The sequence below is a fragment of the Alosa sapidissima genome, chromosome 4 (assembly GCF_018492685.1).
Source record: "Alosa sapidissima isolate fAloSap1 chromosome 4, fAloSap1.pri, whole genome shotgun sequence".
Classification (NCBI taxonomy): Eukaryota; Metazoa; Chordata; class Actinopteri; order Clupeiformes; family Clupeidae; genus Alosa; species Alosa sapidissima.
Window position 1 is genome coordinate 29299470 of NC_055960.1, and position 14889 is coordinate 29314358.

At 40.0% G+C, this 14889-nt stretch overlaps 1 protein-coding gene across 1 annotated transcript; it reads left to right on the forward strand.

The window, feature by feature from the left end:
* Window positions 1–1485: 1485 nt before the first annotated feature.
* LOC121706476 (myosin heavy chain, fast skeletal muscle-like) lies at window positions 1486–12551 on the forward strand. Its single transcript, XM_042088247.1, has 39 exons — window positions 1486–1694; window positions 1786–1929; window positions 2044–2200; window positions 2409–2436; window positions 2553–2667; window positions 3270–3362; window positions 3450–3513; window positions 3603–3701; window positions 3836–3939; window positions 4033–4171; window positions 4281–4399; window positions 4486–4635; window positions 4765–4935; window positions 5157–5463; window positions 5608–5678; window positions 5827–5914; window positions 6075–6192; window positions 6350–6473; window positions 6665–6801; window positions 6894–7149; window positions 7243–7485; window positions 7574–7750; window positions 7825–7970; window positions 8094–8184; window positions 8272–8661; window positions 8755–8881; window positions 9197–9315; window positions 9417–9613; window positions 9704–9887; window positions 10005–10170; window positions 10262–10386; window positions 10476–10784; window positions 10862–11065; window positions 11201–11326; window positions 11447–11617; window positions 11714–11818; window positions 11914–12009; window positions 12182–12313; window positions 12434–12551. The coding sequence occupies exons 1-39, from the start codon at window positions 1494–1496 to the stop codon at window positions 12452–12454; spliced, it is 5814 nt and encodes a 1937-aa protein (XP_041944181.1). The 5' UTR covers window positions 1486–1493; the 3' UTR covers window positions 12455–12551.
* The last annotated feature ends 2338 nt before the right edge of the window (window positions 12552–14889 follow it).

Sequence of the window (14889 nt, forward strand, 5' to 3'; positions counted from 1 at the left end):
AGGTAACAAACTTGTCACATTGGTGTTGACAGTAACTCATAAACAACTCACTTGTAAAGGGGTTAGTAAAGATTCCTGACATATATTGTTGATTGCCCTGTTCAGACACAGTTGTATATTCAAGTGAACATTGCTGTAAACTAGGTCACAATTACAAAAAGCTGGGTAGTAGACACCAATCAAATGCTGCAATGTGTTCTAGCAGTATGAAGGACACCTTCTTTATCTGTATTAAATATATATGTTTTACTTGATTGCTAAAAGATCCTTTTTGGGGCAGCTGTAGCCCACTGTAGCACTCCGGGCCTGTAACCGGAGGGTTGCCGGTTTGAGCCCCGACCAGTGGGAACGGCTGAAGTGCCCTTGAGCAAGGCATCTAACCCCTCACTGCTCCCCGAGCGCCGCTGTAGCAGGCAGCTCACTGCGCCAGGATTTGTGTGTGCTTCAACTCACTGTGTGTTCACTGAGTGCTAAGTGTGTTTCACTAATTCATGTATTGGGATAAATGCAGAGACCAAATTTCCCTCACGGGATCAAAAGAGTATATACTATACTTATACCATAAATGCCCAGATTGTCTTACCTCCTCATTGGTATGCCCAGATAAGTGTGCAGACCATCAGCATCATGAATTTGTTGTGCGTCATCACAAACGCCATTTTGGCTTTGGTCTAGCTGCAGGAACCAACAAAAGGTACATCAAAACAACTATGCAATTGGAAAGAGCACACAAAAAAGATGTTTGTAAAGCTGCTTAGCCCCCATTTTCCAAGACAGAGATAACACACTGAAGTAACAGGTGCACACAGTCATACAGTTGCTCACATACGTGATGCAAGCACAAGCTCCACTTCTGTTGCTCTCAGCATCACTACTGGAAAGGGTGACAATATGAGAGAACATGACCTGATTTTTGTGCAGTTGATTATATATATACTGTATTATATAACACTGGGGTGAGATGACAAACCTTGATTTGGCCATTCTTAAATTAAGTCCTGTAATGCACATGCCTCAAATGGCTTAAGCTTGGCTTCGCTAAGAGAGAAGAAAATCATATTAAACAAACAAAGTCCGTCAAACCGGTGTGACAATAATGTTGGAAATGGAGCGTTCTAAAGAATATCTAGGTTCTTTGAATTCAACATGGAATTTTACTTTTTGCGGAACTGAATCTTCTAGTAGAATGTTCAAAACTCCCCTGAAGGGATTAAATCATACAATCATTTAATTATGAAAGTGGACCTCGAGTTGACATCACCTCAGAACACTCACATCACACAGTTCACATCACACAACTTTCCCAAGAATGTTAGGCTACTCTTTATCTCTTTCATAAGTACCGTTGCCCTTGGAAAAACTTAAATAATGCCACAATGTTATGATAATATTAGGTTAACATAAATGTATGACCATACGGAAAACAAAAATCGGTTGATCATGCATTAGAGTTAAATCACTTAACAACTTCTATCTGACAGTAAAGTGCCAACATGGGAGATGCAGAGATGGAGTGCTTTGGCGAGGCGGCCATCTACCTCCGCAAGAGAGAGAGGGAGCGCATTGAGGCCCAGAACGCACCGTTTGATGCCAAAACAGCCTTCTTTGTGGCTGAAAAGGATGAGATGTACCTAAAAGGTGTTCTTGAGAAAAGAGAGGGCGGCAAAGCCACTGTTAAAACTCTCTGTGGGAAAGTGAGTAATCGTAGATAATAATCAGGGTTTGCACATTTGAGATGTCACCTCTAGTCTACAAGTTGTAACTTTGTGATTCATATTTTCATAGATTCTCACTGTCAAGGAGGATGAAATCCATCCCATGAATCCTCCAAAGTTCGATAAAATTGAGGACATGGCCATGATGACCCACCTCAGTGAACCAACTGTGCTGTACAACCTCAAAGAGCGTTATGCAGCATGGATGATCTATGTAATATTCACACTGAAGAACTTTCACACTGGTTCAATAATTGAAATTGAATGTGTTTAATGAAACTGCTTCTAATATAATAATTTGTTGTGTTTTTCTTTCATTCTCATTCAGACCTACTCTGGGCTGTTCTGCGTCACTGTGAACCCCTACAAGTGGCTCCCAGTGTACGATGCTGTGGTTGTAGCTGGGTACAGAGGCAAGAAGAGAGTTGAAGCTCCACCCCACATCTTCTCCATCTCTGATAATGCCTATCAGTTCATGCTTCAAGGTATAATGTTTATATAAATATTTCAAAAAATATGTTTCAATGTTTGATCAAAGGAAAAGATTGAAAAGATAAATAGTAAAAGTGTTTCTGGAGCATATTTCAGAAGTCCATTTGTCATATAATGCACCAACTTCTGAGGTTTTGTCATAACACTCCTCTTTCTGTTGGATCTAAATGATCACTAAAAGAGATCTCTATTCTTTTCCAGATCGTGAAAATCAGTCTATCTTGATCACGTAAGAACTCTTCAACATTACCTAGCCTACTAACAGTGATACACATACACATAATTTACCTTTCAGCTACAGGAACATATAATAACTATCCATCTTTTCCATCTGTTTATCCCCAGTGGAGAATCTGGTGCAGGGAAGACTGTCAACACCAAGCGTGTCATCCAGTACTTTGCAACAATTGCGGTGGCTGGAGGATCAAAGAAAGCTGAGGCCACCTCTGGCAAAATGCAGGTGAGGAAAGCTATAAAAACGATGAAAAAGAAAGAGTTACATTATTATCTCTTATTACACGGCTCTTCACAAGGCAAGTAGAATGCTCAATTGACTTGAATGGGATTTCCCAAAGTTCTAGCGGTCATTATTTCTTAAAAAAATAATGACCGCTGTCAATGGCAACGGAGTTTGTGCTTCTAATTCAGGTATTTCATATCCCTACGCAAGGACTGGAACTTCATTCAAAAGTGAAAGCAGACGGTTGATCACCTGTGTTCTAAAGAATGTTTGATTCAAGTTCAGCGTGTTGTTGCAAACTATTTCAGCAAATGCCACGATGAACAGTAACAAATAGGCTAGGCTATGTAGGCTAAATCCATACTGTGGGGAGTTTATTATTTCGTTTTGGCAAGTAGCCATGTAATAAGCGGGATAATGCATAGAACGCCGGTCATTATTGGGAAAATAAGTCCCTTCAGGGCGGAACAAGACCCCTCCGCTGCGCCCTGTCGGGACTTATTTTCCCAATAATGACCGGCGTTCTATACATTATCCCTTACATATCAGATTGACTTTTTGGGAAACAACAGCTTCACTAAATGACCTCACTTCTTCTCCAGGGGTCACTAGAGGATCAGATCATTGCAGCCAACCCTCTGCTGGAGGCCTATGGTAATGCCAAGACTGTGAGGAATGACAACTCCTCCCGTTTTGTAAGTATTTAGAAGAAAATCATATGAAATGACTTAATATGAAATGATTTGTTGAATCTTTATCATTTTTCATTATAAATCTTTCAGGGTAAATTCATCAGAATCCATTTTGGCACAACTGGCAAACTGGCCTCTGCTGATATTGAGACATGTATGTGGTCATTCTATTCAAAAATTAAATATTGAATATCATTTTAGAAACGTAATATATAATATTTAATTAAAAATGCCATGTCACAGATCTACTGGAGAAGTCCAGAGTGACATTCCAGTTGTCTGCTGAGAGGAGCTACCACATCTTCTACCAGCTCTGCACTGGACACAAGGCTGAGCTGATTGGTACGTTATGAAGCAAATGAAAACTACTATATACAGTATTTTAAAAAATTAGTTTAAAGTATATTATATATTTAAAGTAAAAAAGTATATTAAAGTATATGTGTGTTACATGACTGGGATTTTGTATATTTTAGATGCCCTTCTTATCACCACCAACCCATATGATTTCCCAATGATCAGCCAAGGTGAAATCACTGTAAAGAGTATCAATGATGTGGAAGAACTCATAGCTACAGATGTAAGATATCTTAGGGTTTCATGGCCAAATCCATACCTCACATCAATACATTAAGCAATGTAAAGGATCTCATGTTAATCTCTGTCCCCCTAGACGGCTATTGATATCTTGGGTTTCACTGCTGAGGAGAAAATGGGCATCTATAAGCTGACTGGTGCTGTGATGCATCATGGGGCCATGAAGTTCAAGCAGAAGCAGAGAGAGGAGCAGGCTGAGCCTGACGGCACTGAGAGTGAGGAAAAATATCAATTCCACACGTGCTTAAGATGTAGTGCAGTCGGTCAAAGACAAATGAGGGTCCAACAGTATGTTAAATGTGTCTTGAAATTGACTTTTTTCAGTTGCTGATAAAATCGCCTACCTCTTGGGCCTGAACTCTGCTGACATGCTGAAGGCTCTGTGCTACCCCAGAGTGAAGGTTGGAAATGAGTATGTGACCAAGAGCCAGACTGTACCACAGGTTAGAAACTTTCTAAAACATAAAGCTTGACCTGTTATGATGTTTAGCACAATTATGTATTCACAATCTTATTTATACTTAACTAGGTCAACAATGCTGTCAGCGCTCTGTGTAAGTCAATCTATGAGAAGATGTTCTTGTGGATGGTTGTCCGTATCAATGAGATGCTGGACACAAAGCAGCCAAGGCAGTTCTTCATTGGTGTGCTGGACATTGCTGGATTTGAGATCTTTGATGTGAGATCATATTCTTTAAAGTAACAAAGTTACTATATTTCATTTGAATTATAGTAGTTGGTGTAGTTGTATTAATCTCGCTTTTACATTTCACGTTTTACTTTGTTCTTAACATACAAACAAAAACAGTTTAACAGCTTGGAACAGCTGTGCATCAACTTCACCAATGAGAAACTGCAACAGTTCTTCAATCACCACATGTTTGTGCTGGAGCAAGAGGAATACAAGAAAGAAGGAATTGACTGGGAGTTCATTGACTTTGGTATGGACCTGGCTGCCTGCATTGAGCTTATTGAGAAGGTAGCGTACTCACAGATTATTCTGGGCTCACCCAAACTAATATATATGTGAATGGTCTACAGAAACACACAGACATTAGTTATAATATATTAAAACTTGATATTTTTAATAGCCAATGCCTGCATTGAGCTTATTGAAAAGGTAAAGTCAATAATTAAAAATATGCATATTTACAAAAATAAAGGTATCCAATGTAATGCTATATGTTCTATATCTCAAAGCCAATGGGCATCTTCTCCATCCTTGAAGAGGAGTGCATGTTCCCCAAGGCCTCAGACACTACCTTCAAGAACAAGCTGTATGACCAGCATCTTGGCAAAACCAAATGCTTTGAGAAACCCAAACCAGTAAAGGGCAAACCAGAGGCTCACTTCTCCCTGGTGCACTATGCCGGCACTGTGGACTACAACATCAATGGCTGGCTGGACAAGAATAAGGACCCACTGAACGACTCGGTGGTGCAGCTGTACCAGAAGTCTGCAGTGAAACTGTTATGTCTTCTGTATGCATCTCATGCTGGTGCTGAAGGTAGGCATGGTTACGTTGATTATGATTGAAAGATATATGATGTACCATCATATCAGTAACTGTCACATCACAGCTACACTGTTCACTGGTCAGATTCAACCAGAAGTCAAAACACATGCTTCTTGTATTTGTTTGATCTTTTAGCTGATGGTGGTGCCAAGAAGGGAGGCAAGAAGAAGGGTGGTTCCTTCCAGACGGTGTCTGCTCTGTTCAGGGTGACTTCATGGTTGATTTATATATATACGATCAAATGATATGTGATATATGATCAAAAAATGTTTTGGAAAAGCTTTTGACTAAAAGATTGTTGATGTGTTTAGTTACTTGTTTGACTTGTTCTAATTTGTCTATGCATAATCACAGGAGAACTTGGGCAAGCTGATGACCAACTTGAGGAGCACTCATCCTCACTTTGTGCGCTGCTTGATTCCCAATGAGTCAAAGACACCAGGTGAGAAATACTTTTTATATGATTACATGTATGTAAACTCCCTATCCTTCCAAACCTCTCTTTCATTCAAAATATGTCCTTACCCTTGCAGGTTTAATTTACTAAACTGTTTTCAGAAGCAATCAGTGCGTCATCTCAACTTTGTTTGGTTCCCTCAAAGGTCTGATGCAGAACTTCCTGGTCATCCACCAGCTCAGGTGTAATGGTGTGCTGGAGGGTATCAGAATCTGCAGAAAGGGCTTCCCCAGCAGAATCCTTTATGCTGACTTCAAGCAGAGGTATCATAAGATATAAATAAGATAAGACATAAGATATAAATCTCAATTCAAAACTAAAGTAGCAGTTACTACAGCCATTTATTCTTTAAGCAAAACAAGTGTTTGCTTGCGCTTTTATCTCACCTTTTCTTTTATGCTGTCATTATACATGATATAGATACAAAGTATTGAATGCCAGCGTTATCCCGGATGGTCAGTTCATTGATAACAAAAAGGCTTCAGAGAAACTCTTGGGCTCTATTGATGTTGACCAAACTCAGTACAAGTTTGGACACACTAAGGTAAACACTAGGTCACTTTCAAGCCTCATCTTTGCTTTTTCATTCTCAATCTCCTCCCCTGGTCCAAATCTATTGTCCTACCAGTATCACAATTGTTAGAACATTTACCATGGTCATTTCATCATCTTGAGTTGTTGGAAAACAAGCACGTTGTGTTTTCTTAAATGACAGCATATTGTGTCCAATTCCAGGTGTTCTTCAAAGCTGGTCTGCTGGGTACCCTTGAGGAGATGCGAGATGATAAATTGGCAACTCTGGTCACAATGACTCAGGCCCTCTGCCGTGGATATGTCATGAGAAAGGAGTTTGTGAAGATGATGGAAAGGAGGTGAGATGATTAAAATCAACAAATGAAGACACTCAAGATGACTTCATGTGGTAATAATGTCAAATGCTTAAACTTCTTCCTTATTCTTATAGAGAGGCTATCTATAGTATACAGTACAACATCCGCTCATTCATGAATGTGAAAACCTGGCCATGGATGAAGCTGTACTTCAAGATCAAGCCTCTTCTGAAGAGTGCTGAAACTGAGAAAGAAATGGCAGCAATGAAGGAGAACTATGAGAAAATGAAAGTGGACCTCGAAAAAGCCTTGTCCAAGAAGAAGGAACTTGAAGAGAAGATGGTCACTATACTGCAAGAGAAAAATGATCTGCAATTAGCTGTGGCAGCTGTGAGTTGATATTTCATAGAAGAAAAAAGGTAACAACTTTTGAGATGAGGATTATGTTTTCAGTCATATATTTTTCCATCTATTTCACTATAGGAATCTGAGGGCCTCTCAGATGCTGAGGAGAGATGTGAGGGTCTCATTAAGAGCAAAATCCAGCTGGAGGCCAAACTCAAAGAGACGACCGAGAGGCTGGAGGATGAGGAGGAGATCAACGCTGAGCTGACTGCCAAGAAGAGGAAACTGGAGGATGAGTGCTCTGAGCTGAAGAAAGACATTGATGACTTGGAGCTCACTCTGGCTAAAGTGGAGAAAGAGAAACATGCCACAGAAAACAAGGTTGCGTTCATTTTTGAGCTTTACTCTTTCCATTGTATCAATAGAGCAGTATTATGTAGAACATTATACTAAAATCACATCCCCTTAGGTTAAAAACCTGACTGAGGAGATGGCCTCTCAAGATGAAGTCATTGCTAAATTATCCAAGGAGAAGAAAGCCCTCCAAGAGGCACACCAGCAGACTCTGGATGACCTTCAAGCAGAGGAAGACAAAGTCAACACTCTGACGAAAGCAAAGGCCAAGCTTGAACAACAAGTGGATGATGTAAGTATATCAAAGAAGAGCTTTTCTAATGTATGACATTGACTATGATTATTGACTTTATTTTCAAAACCTAGCTGGAAGGGTCATTGGAGCAAGAAAAGAAGCTTCGAATGGATCTTGAGAGAGCCAAGAGAAAGCTTGAGGGTGACCTGAAACTAGCCCAGGAATCCATAATGGATCTGGAGAATGACAAGCAGCAGTCTGAAGAAAAGAACAAGAAGTAAGACACTGTTTAAAGCCCCAGTTATTAACTCTTAAAAATATGAATTAGCATTAATGCAATTTAAGACAACTAAAATCAAGATGTTTGATACATAACATATCTGTGGTATTATTCACACAGAAAAGACTTTGAAATTAGTCAACTTCTGGGGAAGGTTGAAGATGAACAAACAATGGGAGCTCAGCTTCAGAAGAAGATTAAGGAACTCCAGGTGCTATATTCGTTCTTAATGCGTTGTGCATTTAGCTAAATGTGCTAGTTTATGAAACATTCAGAATTACAAAATCCTTTCTTTCAGGCTCGCATTGAAGAACTGGAGGAAGAGATTGAAGCTGAGCGTGCTGCTCGGGCTAAAGTTGAGAAGCAGAGAGCTGATCTCTCCAGAGAACTTGAGGAGATCAGTGAGAGGCTTGAGGAGGCTGGTGGGGCCACTTCTGCTCAGATTGAGATGAACAAGAAGCGTGAGGCAGAGTTCCAGAAGCTGCGTCGTGATCTTGAAGAGTCCACCCTGCAGCATGAAGCTACTGCTGCCGGTCTCCGCAAGAAGCAGGCCGACACTGTGGCTGAACTGGGCGAGCAGATCGACAATCTTCAGCGTGTCAAGCAGAAGCTGGAGAAGGAGAAGAGTGAATACAAAATGGAGATCGATGACCTCTCCAGTAACATGGAGGCTGTTGCAAAATCCAAGGTAAATGTTTTTGTGAAGATTTAAAAATGTAAAGTTTCAGTCATCATGACGACCATCAGGAATGGAAGTTGACAAAATTACTCTCTGTGACAGGCAAACCTTGAGAAGATGTGCAGAACTTTGGAGGACCAACTCAGTGAAATCAAAACTAAGAATGATGAAAATGTCCGTCACTTAAATGACTTCAGTGTACAAAAAGCAAGACTTCAAACAGAAAATGGTATGTTATGCAAATGTAAACAGGAAATATGAAGGATCTTTCCTGTTTCTGTTTGATGTGCAGAATTAGAGTATTCTGTAAGAGACAGCAAACAGTGGCTCCCTTTCAATGCAATTGTAATGATATTCCCCAAACACTGACGTTTCTGAGGAAGGCCATGCAGCTCAAAACGTCATGGTTTGGGAAACTCATTAAGGAAAGGGTCCTACAGTGTTAAGACTATTATATACTGTACATGTCATGTTGCACTGCCCTGGGTCCAGTACAAATATCTGTATTTTCTATTATCACATTTCTTTCAACACAATAAAATAGGTGAGATGGGCCGCCAGCTCGAGGAAAGAGAGTCCCTTGTCACTCAACTGACCAGAAGCAAGCAAGCTTACACTCAGCAGATTGAGGAGCTGAAAAGGCAAATGGAGGAGGAAGTCAAGGCAAGTTCAGCTAATTCTTAAATATGTATGCTGTATGTATGTATATGTATATCCTTAAAATTATCTTTGGTAGATTAATATTTTTGAAACATTTTCTAAAGGCCAAGAACGCCCTGGCTCATGCTGTCCAATCAGCTCGCCATGACTGTGACATGCTCAGAGAGCAGTATGAGGAGGAGCAGGAGGCCAAGGCTGAGCTGCAGCGTGGAATGTCCAAGGCCAACAGCGAGGTGGCTCAGTGGAGATCTAAATATGAAACTGATGCCATCCAACGCACTGAGGAGCTGGAGGAGGCCAAGTATGATGCTGTGGTTTAATAAAATACTATCAGGTTATTTTAGAAATTGTTATAACATATTAACAGTTGATGTGTCTGAATTGTTTCCAGGAAAAAACTTGCCCAGCGTCTCCAAGATGCTGAAGAGTGCATTGAGGCTGTGAACGCCAAGTGTGCCTCTCTGGAGAAGACCAAGCAGAGACTCCAGGGTGAAGTGGAGGACCTCATGATTGATGTAGAGAGAGCAAACGCACTGGCTGCCAACCTTGACAAGAAACAGAGAAACTTTGACAAAGTACAAACACCATATGAGAATTGGATATTACATGATTCTATTGCCATTATTTTCCATTGATATATATGCATGACTCTATTTGTAATGAAAATTGACATGGTCTTTATACACATTTAGGTGCTGGCAGAATGGAAGCAGAAGTATGAGGAGGGCCAGGCTGAGCTGGAAGGTGCTCTGAAAGAGGCTCGCTCTCTCAGCACTGAGCTCTTCAAGATGAAGAACTCCTATGAAGAGACTCTGGATCACCTGGAGACCCTGAAGAGGGAGAACAAGAACCTGCAACGTAAGCATCTTTGAGCATACTCAATCTATATAAATGAGACATTGAAGTCACCAAGTACTCCCATATTGAATCTTTCTGATTTTCACCACAGAGGAAATATCAGACTTGACTGAGCAACTGGGTGAGGCAGGAAAAACCATCCATGAGCTGGAAAAGTCCAAGAAGACAGTAGAAGCAGAAAAATGTGAAATCCACACTGCACTTGAAGAGGCAGAGGTGAGAACATTGTGATCCGAGGACAAAAATATGTTTGAATGATTTAGAATTAGCTTTATTAACTTTTATCCTGAATTTCAAAAACTCAGGCAACTCTTGAGCATGAAGAGTCCAAGATTCTTCGTGTCCAGTTGGAGCTCACACAGGTCAAGAGTGAGATTGACAGGAAGCTGGCTGAGAAGGATGAGGAGATTGAGCAGATCAAGAGGAACAGCCAGAGGGTGATTGACACCATGCAGAGCACTCTAGATTCTGAAATCAGGAGCAGAAATGATGCCCTGAGAATCAAGAAGAAGATGGAGGGAGACCTCAATGAGATGGAGATTCAGCTCAGCCATGCAAATCGCCAGGCAGCTGAAGCTCAGAAACAGCTGAGGAATGTTCAGGGACAGCTCAAGGTAAATTAATTTATTATCCACATTTCTTCTTTTCAGTTCTTTAATTACAATAAAAATAACACCTATTGCAATATCAGGATGCCCAACTGCACCTTGATGAAGCTCTCAGAGGACAAGAGGATATGAGAGAGCAGGTTGCCATGGTGGAGCGCAGGAACACCCTAATGCTGGCTGAGATTGAGGAGCTGAGAGTTGCCCTGGAGCAGTCAGAGAGAGGCCGCAAAGTGGCTGAGCAGGAGCTGGTGGATGCCAGTGAGCGTGTAACGCTTCTCCACTCCCAGGTGAGAGCATCCCACCACATTTCTATCAAATAACTAATACTTATTTTAGTAATATATTATATCATTTATTGAATGTAATTTATGTAATTTAATATGTATCAACAAAATAACCAACACCTTTTTTTATTCAAATAGAACACTAGTCTTATTAATATCAAGAAAAAGCTGGAGGCTGATCTAGTTCAAATACAAGGGGAGGTAGAAGACACGGTCCAAGAAGCCAGGAATGCAGAGGAAAAGGCCAAGAAAGCCATAACGGATGTGAGTCCATTTTACTCAATTCTTCCAAAGTCATGACTGAATGTACTTTATTAGTTCGTTTTGGCATTTTCACAAAACTTGGCAAAAGAATACAATGACCTAGATGTAAAAACAATTCAGGCTGCCATGATGGCTGAGGAACTGAAGAAGGAGCAGGACACCAGTTCTCACCTGGAGAGGATGAAGAAGAACCTGGAGGTCACAGTCAAAGACCTGCAGCACCGTTTGGACGAGGCTGAGAACCTGGCCATGAAGGGTGGCAAGAAACAACTCCAGAAACTGGAGTCTAGGGTACAACATCCCAAACATACACATTGACCCATGATTGATTGATTAGTGTTTGATGTGTAATACCAAAATGAATCATACTATCTCTTTTTTTTTAAGGTGCGTGAACTGGAAGGTGAGGTTGAGGCTGAACAGAGACGTGGAGCTGAAGCTATTAAAGGTGTACGCAAATATGAGAGGAGAGTGAAGGAGCTCACATATCAGGTTCGGTGTACTTCTGAGCAAACATCTTTAATAAATTAATTTGTAATATTTTTAAGGTTATGTATAATTACAAAGCAATAAACCTCTTTCTGCAGACTGAAGAAGACAAGAAGAATGTAACCAGGCTTCAGGATCTGGTAGATAAGCTACAGCTGAAAGTGAAGGCCTACAAGAGACAGGCTGAGGACGCTGTGAGTATATTCAGATAGACATTCAATGACACTAATTACCACCAAATTATTTCACATATTACTACACCAATAATGTTGTTTTTGTAACACAAAACAGTCACATATCAAAAAAATACTTTGAACCTTTTTACCAAAAAATATTTTGCAACTTTTCTATTTTGTCTTCCTACAGGAGGAGCAGGCCAACACTCACTTGTCCAGACACAGGAAGGTGCAGCATGAGCTTGAGGAGGCTCAGGAACGTGCTGACATCGCTGAGTCCCAGGTCAACAAGCTGAGGGTCAAGAGTCGTGAACTTGGCAGGGTAAGATACTAAGGATTTTCTGTTAATTTAGTAATTTTATTTACATATAAATGGATTTTAAAAGCATTTTCTTCACCTTGTGTTAACGTTTTGTATTTCTTCTCCTCACTTCCTCCACAGGGCAAGGAGGCTGAAGAGTGAAGACTGAAATTGGCTATTAATGTCACACCTGAACCCATAAAATATGAGACGCTTGGAAATGGCTTTGATCAATAAAATAGTTAGAAATTTCAGTAAATGTTTGATTGTTATTTATCTGTCCTATAAGTAAATCAAGATAGCACGGTTTGTAGCCTGAATGCCTTGTCACTGCACTCTACATGGTGGAGCGGTTTAGCTCCTATCAGACGAATTGTCCACAGAATGACAAAAGCGTGAAGCTTTCAGGGTTTCTTCTTAATGACATAAGCTCTGATTTAAAGGTTCTATTGAAAGGGAATACATTTTTCAGCGGAAACCACTATTAACAGACAAGTCATTGATATTGAAATCTGTAAATAGACAATACGTACCCAAAACCACAACTCAAGAAGAGAAAGCCCAGTAGGCACTTTAATATACAAAATAGGAGGTTGGCCATAACACTTTTTTCTATCTTCCAGGCTTATTAGAAACAAACAAAACCACCAACTATGTTTATGTAAACAAATAAAGAGCAGGAAATTAGACCATTATCAAAAGAGAAAATAACCATTTTGCATATACAACTCTGCACTCTCTGCAAGCTGGGGAGCAGTAGAGACCGTGACGACGGCAATTGTGCTGCAACCAGACTTGCACTTGCAGTGCACAAGCTCAAAACAAAGATTGAGGTGCAGGGTCCTGGTCAGTATGGACAGGATTGAGGCATGAGTCTTGGATCCTCCAGCCCCACTCCTCTGGTGGTAGCAAGTTTCCCATCCGTTCTTGAACTTGATGGTACACTCTGATAAGTTCAAGAATGGATGGGAAACTTGCGAATGTGGGAAACAGAGGCATATGTGCAAATATGTCGGCAAACTTGGATGAGAACATGGATTAAGCTTTTTTGTTGCTGCCACAGAGTTGCCATGGCCGTGCCACAGTGGATAACAATGGTTATTTTCTCTTTTGATAATGGTCTAATTTCCTTGTCTTTTTGTTTACATAAACATAGTAGGTGGTTTTGTTTGTTTCTAATACTGTAAGCATGGAAGAAAAAAAAGTGTTATGGCCTATCTCCTATTTTGTATGCTAAAGGAACAATATGCAAGATTTTCACCTTTACAGTACAAAGCCAATTTGATGGTAAACGAACTTGTAATAGGCAAATCATTTACCATAGCTATACAGCATAGATGTAGTGAGACCCTACCGAGAAAACCAGCCATGCAACTTCCAAGAGCAGCGCCCCACCAAATCTCGTGAGAATCGTGAGACATTAACTTGTCATATTGCTCTTTGGAGAGAGTTTTTGCCTGTTGTTAATCCTTCACCTCCACAACAAAAATGTACAATAGCAAACTAACATATAAATTAGGGCTGTCAAAATAACTGATTAATTTCGATTAATTAATTTGAGAAAAAATAACTGATTAAAAAAAATAACGCAGATTAATCGATTCCGTATGACCTTTGACCCCGAGACGTTGTAGTCAGTAACCATTAGACTGTAAAATGAAGGAGAAAGAAGAAAATGTGCTGACTAGATCATTGATTGGAACATTTACTTTTAAACAACGGCCTGATGGTGTTGATAAAAATAAAGTGTTGATTAAAATAAAGTCCTCTGCAATGTCTGCAGCAAGGAATTTGCATATCACTGGAGTTCATCAACTCGCACATCAATGCAAAGAAATAGTGTTGACATTGAGGGAAGTGTTCATTTATTTTAATTGTGTCCCCTAGGTTATATCTGTGGCCTGAAATAGCTACCTTGTATGTTCCTTCCCGAAGCACTTTTGAATTTATTTCCTCAGCATTATTATGGCCATTATTAAAATAACTAGATGTACCGCATAGCGGTACAAAATATGACCGCCGCTCAGTCCTGTACATCCATTCCGCGAAAATAAATCACACTTCAATTTGTCTCCATATTTTACTCCATCCCCCACTCTTGAAACTTTTGTGTATGCTTGTTTGGCATGCCTGAGTGTGTGTGTGTGCGGCTGCACAGAAAGTAGCCTACTGGTGCTGAAAAGGTGAATAGATTGTAGAATAGCCAAAGAAGATGTAGCATTGTTATAAAACCTTTAAAATCTCTAAACAATCACAAGTAGGGCAGTTCATCACAGTTCATCCATTGCAACTGGATTGATGAAAGGTCACTTACACCTGTAGGCTACATTGTATTTGGGAAAAGCAAAAGGTATCAGCATAATGTTATTTATTTATTTATTTTTTATGTATTTATAAACAAAAACATCTCTGTCAGTTCCATGCCGTTTTCAACAGCTATCAAAAACAAAGGTCATTTTTGGATGGATGGAGTTTTTGTGAATGTTTCTTCTTCTACATAAGATTTTAGTCATCTTTAGTTCATGTAATACTTTATTGTCAATGCACAAATTAAGTAACAGTAGTCTGAAACGAAATGCTGTTTTACATCTAACCAG

What these genes read in the sequence shown, in the direction of transcription:
- LOC121706476 (XM_042088247.1), top strand. Translation starts at nt 1,494, where the DNA reads ATGGGAGATGCAGAGATGGAGTGCTTTGGCGAGGCGGCCATCTACCTC. An exon ending in AAGAACTCATAGCTACAGAT is followed by an intron (nt 3,940 to 4,032) that starts GTAAGATATCTT and finishes CTGTCCCCCTAG; the next exon opens with ACGGCTATTGATATCTTGGG. An exon ending in CTGCACTTGAAGAGGCAGAG is followed by an intron (nt 10,387 to 10,475) that starts GTGAGAACATTG and finishes TCAAAAACTCAG; the next exon opens with GCAACTCTTGAGCATGAAGA.